This window comes from Eriocheir sinensis, chromosome 24, assembly GCF_024679095.1.
Source record: "Eriocheir sinensis breed Jianghai 21 chromosome 24, ASM2467909v1, whole genome shotgun sequence".
Lineage (NCBI taxonomy): Eukaryota > Metazoa > Arthropoda > Malacostraca > Decapoda > Varunidae > Eriocheir > Eriocheir sinensis.
The window spans coordinates 1,785,192-1,795,191 of NC_066532.1; the positions used below are offsets into that span (position 1 = coordinate 1,785,192).

Genomic DNA, 10,000 nt, shown 5'->3' on the forward strand with positions numbered 1-10,000 from the left:
CACACACACACACACACACACACACACACACACACACACACACACACACACACACACACACACACACACACACACATGCACAAACTTGCCTCAATCCTGGAAAACTAGACACAAAAAGGTAACACACACACACACACACACACACACACACACACAAAGGAGAAACGGTACAGGGTGAAGCAAAAAATGTTAGTGCAGGCCCTTCTCCTCCTCCTCCTCCTCCTCCTCCTCTTCCTCCTCCTCCTCCTATCACAGTCACCCTCACCTTCTCCACCTTGACTTGTCCTCTTCCTTCTCCTCCTCCTCTTCTTCTTCTTCCACTACCTCCTCCTCCTCCTCCTCTATCTCCCCCTGTTGCTTTCCTTTCTTAACCTTTCCTTTTCCTTGCATATTACACACCTCCTCCTCCTCCTCCTCCTCCTCTTCCTCCTCCTCCTTCTCTACCTGTCCACTGTTTCCTCACCTGCGTCCTGCATGAACCGAAGGAGGAGGCAAGGACCTACTCCCCTCCCCCCTTCCCCCCCTCCTCCCCTCCCCTTCCTTCCCCTCCATGTCAGATCAAGGAGTGACTGGGAGGTTAAAAAAAAAGGGCATAAGAGGAAATATTTGCAGCTCCTCCTCCTCCTCTTTTGACGCGTTTGCTTACTGTGCTGTCATGTGTGTGTGTGTGTGTGTGTGTCTGTGTGTGAGTGTGTGTAGGTGTGGGTGGGTGAGGAAGGGAGAAGGTAGGATTGGGTAAGAGAAGGACACAAAGGACACAAAAGAAGGACAAACAACAGCAGACCTGCTGGTCCTTACGAGGCTGTTTGTGACAAGCTACACTAACTATCTAATCAAAGGTGGAAGATGAAGGACAGCAAAGGCGAAGGCTCCTCCCCACCCCCCATCCCTCCAGCCACAGCTGGCAGGAAAAGAAAAAGAACCATGCAGCATGGAAAAACTGCATGGAAATTATGTAGGAAAGAGGAAAGAACTACCATTACTGCTACCAATAACCGGGCGATAAAAGCGGACAAGGACACCAGTATTCGAAAGAACTTAACGTTATTACGACAATGAGTAATATCTTAGTTGCTGGTTGGATTCAAAACACTTGTCTAATCTATTCTTGAAGGCCGTAACTGTTGTACTATCAACGACATCACAAGGTAGAGAGTTCCAAACATTAACAACTCGATTGAAGAAGAAGTGTTTAGCTTTGTGCGACGAGAATCTTTTACCACTTATCTTCAAATTGTGATTTCTTCTTGTTCTATTTGATCGATCAATTGTAGAGTAATCTTCCGCATTAATATCACTGAATCCTTTAAACATTTTAAACACTTCTATTAGATCGCCTCGCATTCTTCGTTTTGATAGGCTGAATAAATTTACTTCTTTAAGCCTTTGTTCATATGATAAAAGGAGGGAGGGAAAGAAGGAAGAGAAGGTAAGGGAATGAAAGGAAAGGAAAGAAAAGAAAAGAAAAGAAAAGGAAAGGAAGGGAAGGAAAGGGAAGGGAAGGGAAGAAAGGGAAGGGAAGGGAAAGGAAGGGAAGGGAATGAAGAGAAGGGAAGGGAAGGGAAGGAAAGGGAAGGGAAGGAAAGGGAAGGAAAGGGAAGAAAGGGAAGGGAAAGGAAGCGAAGGGAAGGAAAGGGAAGAGAGAGAGAGAGAGAGAGAGAGAGAGAGAGAGAGAGAGAGAGAGAGAGAGAGAGAGAGAGAGAGAGAGAGAGAGAGAGAGAGAGATTAAAAACTTCAACTTTAGCACAATATTCTGAAAGCCCTGTTTAAATAAAAATTAAAATAGAGAGAGAGAGAGAGAGAGAGAGAGAAAGGTGGTAAGGTATACGTGAGTGTCTGTATGAAGTAGGACGTAAGAATAAACACACACACACACACACACACACACACACACACACACACACACACGCACACAACCTCGTCACTACCCCCATACCTAACCTAACCTGCACATATTCAATCAATCAATCAATCAATCAACAGGTAAGTCAAGCGATCAATAAAATGAATGATTAAACAGGTAAACAGAAATAAAAACGAGATGAAAACAATAACCAGAAAAGAAAGAGAAGAAAATGAGACGAAAGAAAGAAAAAAAAGAGAAAAACATAACATCAAAAGTAGAGAAATAATAAATAAAAATAATAAAAACGAAAGATAGAAAAAAAATACATTGCAAAATAAATAAAAATAAATGAAACCAAGAAAAAACGAAAAAAAATAAGAGGAAAAATAAATAAAGAAAATAAAGAAAGGAAAATAAATCAAAATGAGGAAGAAAACAACCAAGATAAAATTAATAAAAAGAATAATAAACAGTAAACAGAGAAAAAGGAAATATAAGAATAGAGAAAAATAGATAGAATAGATAGAAAGACGATAGATAGATTTAATACAAAGATAGAGAGAGAGAGAACACTGGTAACCAAATAGCCATCCTGAAACCCAATGAAAGGAGAAAGTTATTTGTAATCTTATATACCTTTAAATATAACCTCTCTCTCTCTCTCTCTCTCTCTCTCTCTTATCAAAACAACCCTAACCTTCACAACAAACCCAGGAAGCTACCTCACTCTCATCCGTCCGACACAGCGTAAACAAACAACAACGGCCTCGCTATACGTAACACTCTTAACACGGGGCAAGACGATCCCAGCCTCGAACCCTGACCCTTTACCTATCCCAATACCCAGCCGAACACGTCAGGCACTCCGCAGCGATATTCAGAGCAAGTGAGTTGAGGATCAGTAAGAGAAGGCGGCTCAGGAGTAAAAATGAGGAGAGAATGAGGATGAGAAGGAAATGGAGGAGAAAAATTATGTAGGAATGTAGAAGGAAAGGAGAGAAGGAGAAGGAAGAGGAGAAAAGGAGGAAGAAAAGGAAATGGAAGAGAGAAATTATGTAGGAATGTAGAAGGAGGAAAGGAGAGAAGGAGAAGGAAAAGGAGGAAGAAAAGGAAATGGAGGAGAAAAATTATGTAGGAATGTAGGAGGAGGAAAGGAGAGAAGGAGAAGGAAGAGGAGGAAAGGAGGAAGAAAAAAAAATGGAATAGAGAAATTATGTAGGAATGTAGGAGGAGGAAAGGAGAGAAGGAGAAGGAAGAGGAGGAAAGGAGGAAGAAAAGGAAATGGAGGAGAAAAATTATGTAGGAATGTAGGAGGAAAGGAGAGATGGAGAAGGAAGAGGAGGAAAGGAGGAAGAAAAGGAGAAAGGAAATAAAAGAGGAAGGTATGAGTGAAAGGGGAGGAAGAATATGAAAATGAAGATGTAGAAGAAGAAGATGAAGATGAAGAAGAAGAAAAAAAAGTTGTAATGTTCAGCAAATTGCACATAAATGAAATAGTGAATACAGCAAAAGAGGTTGAGTTAGTATTTCCATGGGTAGTTTTATGAGCCTGGTGATAGTGTGACAAGGCTTCTGCACCATGAACGTAGGAAAACACTCATGGGAACCCGACTAATCTACTCTGTGACCTTTGGAAATACGTAGTTTGATAAGGCTTCCGTAGAGGTTGTTGAGTTAGTATTTCCATGGGTAGTTTTATGAGCCTAGTGATAGTGTGACAAGGCTTCTGCACCATGAACGTAGGAAAACACTCATGGGAACCCGACTAATCTACTTTGTGACCTTTGGAAATACGTAGTTTGATAAGGCTTCCGTAGAGGTTGTGTTAGTATTTCCATGGGTAGTTTTATGAGCCTGGTGATAGTGTGACAAGGCTTCTCCACCATGAACGTAGGAAAACACTCATGGGAACTCGACTAATCTCTTTTGTGACCTTTGGAAATACGTAGTTTGATAAGGCTTCCGTAGAGGTTGTGTTAGTATTTCCATGAGTAGTTTTATGAGCCTAGTGATAGTGTGACAAGGCTTCTCCACCATAAACGTAGGAAAACACTCATGGGAACCCGACTAATCTACTTTGTGACCTTTGGAAATACGTAGTTTGATAAGGCTTCCGTAGAGGTTGTGTTAGTATTTCCATGGGTAGTTTTATGAGCCTGGTGATAGTGTGACAAGGCTTCTCCACCATAAACGTAGGAAAACACTTATGAGAACGAGACTAATTACCTTTGTGGCTTTCGGAAAAACTCATTGTGAGAGCTGAAAGCGTCTGAGAATGGGCCTACATGCCACTCCGATTTAGACCTACTATACGTTAACAGGCAGAGTGATAGACATACATACAGACAGACGAAAACAGTGACAGACAAACATACAGACAGATGAAAACACAGTGACAGACAGACAGACACAGATGAAAACAAACAGTAACAGAAATACAGACACAGACGAAAACACAGTGACAGACAGACAGACAGACAGATGAAAACAAAGACACAGACAGACAGACGGATGAAAACACAGACATACAGACAGACGGATGAAAACAGACAGACATACAGACAGACACAGACGCAAACACAACCCTCCTCGACAGTAACAAGACGAGCGATGATGAAAAACAGACAAACAAGAGAAGACAGCAACAGTTAATGCATATATTCGAGACCGCATTTAGTTACCCCGTTGAAGAAGCGTAAACAGCCTTGATAATCAGATAAATATATGAATAACATTACAGGAAAGCGGCAAATGGTCCTTAATATTGTAAAAGGGAACAAGGAAGGAGGATAACGATGAATAGGTTAATGAATGAGAGTAGATAAGAAGAGCATTGATAAAGAAATAAAGGAGTGAAAGGAGAGATAAGAAGAGATAGTAAATTAGGAGTGAAAGGAGAGAAGTAAAGTAGAGATCGTAAATTAGTTAAGTAGAAAAAAAATAAATAAGAAAACTGTAATAAGAGAAAATGAATGCAAAACAGAATCAGGAGGAAAACAATGAATAAATAAAAATAAACACATAAATAAGAACACAAAACAAAGAACAGAATAAATAAAAATAATAAACAGTAATAAACAAAAAAACAAAACAAAAAATCAGTCAATATATGAAAAACAGGAATAAAGCAATAAAGTAAAACCAAGTACATAGAATAAACAATAACGAAAAGAATATAACAATAATGAATAAACAGAAAAATAAGTAAAACAGATAAAGAAATACATAAATGAAACACGAGAGAGAGAGAGAGAGAGAGAGAGAGAGAGAGAGAGAGAGAGAGAGAGAGAGAGAGAGAGAGAGAGAGTCACCAGATAGATAAAGAAAGAAAACCGAACATACAGATTAAATAGATAGTTTTGATACATAGACAGACATGTAAAAATAGAGATTAAAGCAGAATGATAGACTAAAAGGAGGCAGAGAGAAAAGAAGAGAATAAGTACATAGAAACAGATAGACAGATGGTTTTAATACATAGACACACATGCAAAACTAGACAGGTTGAGGCAGAATGATAGATTAAAAGGAGGAAGAGAGAAAAGAAGAGAATGACATAGATAAAGAAAGAGAAAAGAGCAACTAATAAGGAAAGAGACAGAGAGAGAAAGCAAGGAAGTATAACAAAACAAAACGAGATAATTAATAAATATGAAAAGGTAGATATTTTATGTTTGTAACCCCGTTGAAAAAGAGGAAACAAGTCGTACCATACCAACACACCCACCGATACCTCCTCCTCCTCCTCCTCCTCCTATACCACTAAACAGAGTAAACGGGAGAATAACAAGCAGAGTAAATACACGAATTAATAAATGAAATGAAAGCAAAACAACAACAACAACAACTGAAACCACGTGTGCAGACTTCAATATATGATTTTCCCCTATCGGCAACCTATATCAAAAACCATTTATGCCCCGTTACTCCTTCCTCCTCCTCCCCCCCCTCCCCCTCCCTCCCCCCCCACACATGATGAAAGATGTCAAAAAGTGCAGTTTCCCGGATAGAGCGATAGAGAAAGGGAACGCGCTACCGGAAGAAGTTGTGTGTGTCAAAAATATTCATAGTTTTAAAGAAAAGTATGAACTGACAAAACGAGCTTGCCTCCATCCTTAGAAAACACAATTACATAAGAACAATTAGGTACACACACATACATACACACACACCTGGAAACACCTAAAAATCAGTGATGTATAGAAGAAAAAGACATTGACGTAGAGAGAGAAATGCAAGAGTTGTAATATGTGTCAAAACGAGGATATTGTGACCCCGTTGGAAAAGTGGAAACAAATCATAGGAATACCACCACCATCACCATCTTCCCTTTCTTCCTCTTTCTTTCTCCTCCTTCTCCTTCTTCTTCTTCTCCTCTTCCTCCTCCTCCTTCTCCTCACCTTAAAGTTAGTTACATATAAGAAAAAGATACTGAAGGAACGAAAGAATAAATGAGATAACTGTGATAAATATGAAAAGGTAAATATTCCAAGTTTGTAACCCCGTTGAAAAAGAGGAAACAAATCGTACCATACCAATACGCCCACCAAAACTTCCTTCTCCACCACCTCCTCCTCCTCCTCTTCTTCCTCCTCCTCCTCCTCCTCCTCCTCCCACGCACGCCCCCACACGCCCAAGATAACCCCACACGCGCCCTATACGCCTCACAAACGTACCGCAGCTCTTGGAAGAACGCCAAACTAACGACGAGCTGAAGTATTGAGTCTTGCCCCTACGATTTCCTACTAAACCCCGCCCACTCCCTTTAGTCCCGCCCCTACGCCCTTAGCCACGCCCACTTCCCCCAAGCCCCGCCCTTCCCATAGCTCCACATAATCTTTCAAAAGGTAAGGTAAAGTTGGGGGCATACGCTACATCTGGGCGTGGCCTCGGTGCTCATCTCCGTCGCACTGGCCATTCGCAGAGCCAGTGTGACATCCGGGTTCCCTCAGGGCCAGTCTTACAGTCCAATACAGCAAGTTCGTAAGCTCCCAAATCAAACATAAAACACGATGAAAATTCCTTGCAGCTCTAGCGTTTGGCGTTGATATAAAAAAAAGGGGAAGGAAATTTTAAGAAACTACACCGGAAATGTCTTTATTGGTATCCGGTGTTGAGTTGAAATAACGGATCACTGTGGGGATCATGGTTTGGCTTGGGCGCTTACAATGGCCATGTGTTGGACTGTCGAAGTGACCCTCAGTTTACCATCCCCAGGTTTCCCAAGGCGCCAGATTACTCACCAGCCAGAAAGGGAGGATGAACGGCCGGGATTCGAACCAGAGCCGCGGATTCGTAGCTAGGCGTACTAAACACCATCATTGAGGCGTACTAAACACCATCCTTGAGGCGTACTAAACACCATCCTTGAGGCGTACTAAACACCATCCATGAGGCGTACTAAACACCATCCTTGAGGCGTACTAAACACCATCCTTGAGGCGTACTAAACACCATCCATGAGGCGTACTAAACACCATCCTTGAGGCGTACTAAACACCATCCTTGAGGCGCACTAAACACCATCCTTGAGGCGTACTAAACACCATCCTTGAGGCGTACTAAACACCATCCATGAGGCGTACTAAACACCATCCTTGAGGCGTACTAAACACCATCCTTGAGGCGTACTAAACACCATCCTTGAGGCGTACTAAACACCATCCTTGAGGCGTACTAAACACCATCCTTGAGGCGTACTAAACACCATCCTTGAGGCGCACTAAACACCATCCTTGAGGCGTACTAAACACCATCCTTGAGGCGTACTAAACACCATCCATGAGGCGTACTAAACACCATCCTTGAGGCGTACTAAACACCATCCTTGAGGCGCACTAAACACCATCCTTGAGGCGTACTAAACACCATCCTTGAGGCGTACTAAACACCATCCTTGAGGCGTACTAAACACCATCCTTGAGGCGTACTAAACACCATCCTTGAGGCGTACTAAACACCATCCTTGAGGCGTACTAAACACCATCTTCAAGGACGTGCATAATTTATAAGCGTTTCTCAATAGACGGTATTGGCCGTACACGCTGCGCCACACGCGGCCGCCCGGAGGACTGTTAAGGAGGTACTTTTCCCAGTGAAGTCGTATTCTTTTTATTTTAGTTTTTTTTCAATTTCGGGATTCCGGATTACAAGTTAATGTTTGGAGGCAAATGTCCAAACACGGCACCTGCTGGTCAGGAAAAAATACATGTTACACACTGCTCGTAGGCTTTAAGGTTTGCGTCTGTGTACGGTGTATGTGACCACTGAATGCCGGCCAGTACCTACCCCGTGAACGGCGAAAGGCAACATGAGATGAATCGTTTCCTGAATATTTCGCTCGTGGCTTTCTTTTGCTCTCTTGCATCTCTAGTATAATATAATTTCATGATAAATAAGTACAAGTTCTGCAGGTGTGAATAAGCCTGCCTCACACTTAGCCAACTTTGTCCCCGAATCAGCTGGCAAATTCGGGAACAAATTCGGCTCAGTGTGACGCGGCCTTAAGATATTGCACTGGATATCATTTCGGGGGCCTCCTCCAACTCTGTCGCATTGGGCCGAACACCGCACGATGCACCGGAACCACTTCCCGAACTAAAACTGCATCGCATCTCAGCGGGAATCGGGAACAAAGTCTGCAAGTGTGACGCGGTCTTAATAAACACGACTCGGCTATCTCGTTTCGCACAGACAAAAGGGAGGTGACCAAGCTGTTGTACCAAGACCATTATCGCGCGTCTGGCAACACTGGCCAAGACTCTCCGCCCGCCAAGTTGACACGCCAAACTGTGCAACAGACTATTTTCCGGTCCACATGTTGCTTCCTGTCGAGTCAGCCGCTAAATATACGCGTGTCTTCCCCAGCACGCGCCTCCGCACGCCTCACACACCTGCCGGGTACATTAGGCTGACGAGGGGCGGAGGGCTCGTGACTGGCCAACTCGACGACTGGATGAATGAGTGAGAGTAATAAGTGCATGACGGACTACAGTTAAACAAAATTTATTTAAAATCCATTTGGCCGGAGTTCGAGACTCTCCCACTGCGCTGCCTCATTATATGAAACTAATAATTATTATGTATATACTAACTGTATAGGGCTATGACTGTGTCGCTTTTGGGATGAATGCAATGAATTGTATAAATTAAATGTCAATTAAGTGATACTGTTGCTTTCCGACGTTGTCAGCGGTAAAGCACGCACGACACTTCCTCCCCTCCACCACGACGGCAGCCACTCTGCCTCGGCCTGGTGTGCTCCACAGACGGAAGAAAGAACTTTTTACATTGTGAACAAGTATTTCTTAAAATAAAAGGCTGATAGACTTTGGCTAAGTTTGGCAAGTTGTGCCCACGGGATTCCTGGGGTGTGCCCCGCCCACGGGATTCCTGGGGTGGGCCCCGCCCACGGGATTCCTGGGGTGTGCCCCGCCCACGGGATTCCTGGGGTGTGCCCCGCCCACGGGATTCCTGGGGTGTGCCCCGCCCACGGGATTCCTGGGGTGTGCCCCGCCCACGGGATTCCTGGGGTGTGCCCCGCCCACGGGATTCCTGGGGGTGTGCCCCGCCCACGGGATTCCTGGGGGTGTGCCCCGCCCACGGGATTCCTGGGGGTGTGCCCCGCCCACGGGATTCCTGGGGGTGTGCCCCGCCCACGGGATTCCTGGGGTGTGCCCCGCCCACGGGATTCCTGGGGTGTGCCCCGCCCACGGGATTCCTGGGGTGTGCCCCGCCCACGGGATTCCTGGGGTGTGCCCCGCCCAATTGGACTTAATAACTGAGTCTGGTTATTAATGGCTGACTGACTATATCTAAGATTGATTTTTTTTTTTAGGACTGGATGAGTTGATGAACGGGTGAAGTGGAATGGATTAGATGAAGGGATGAGTGGCTGATGCATGTTCGGGTGTGTAACCAGCTGGCTGACCAACTTTATTTATGATTTATGATCAGACTGCTTTTCTCGTGTGTGGCTGGCGCTGACTGGCTCAGCGGCTTCCAGGGGCGTGACTGGTTCACTGACTGAATAATTAGATATATGATTATTTTATTACTTTGACATATTTTATGCTTGACTGACTGACTGGCTGGGTGACTAACTGGGAATCGAGCTGGCTGGCTGACTGGCTGACTGACCACCACACTAATTTT

The 10,000-nt window shown here is 43.9% G+C and overlaps 2 protein-coding genes across 4 annotated transcripts in view; both read right to left on the minus strand.

Moving 5' to 3' along the window:
* LOC127002710 (dual 3',5'-cyclic-AMP and -GMP phosphodiesterase 11-like) overlaps positions 1-10,000 on the minus strand; it is a 134,971-nt gene that overhangs the window by 119,977 nt on the left and 4,994 nt on the right. The gene's annotated exons all lie outside the window — the stretch shown is intronic.
* Positions 8,950-10,000, minus strand: part of LOC127003089 (translation initiation factor IF-2-like) — a 152,209-nt gene continuing 151,158 nt past the window's right edge. The window contains exons 2-3 of the mRNA XM_050869503.1: positions 9,205-9,593; positions 8,950-8,963 (exon numbers count right to left, since the gene is read on the minus strand). Of these exons, the coding sequence (XP_050725460.1) occupies positions 8,950-8,963; positions 9,205-9,593 (403 nt within the window). The remainder of the gene's footprint in view (positions 8,964-9,204; positions 9,594-10,000) is intronic.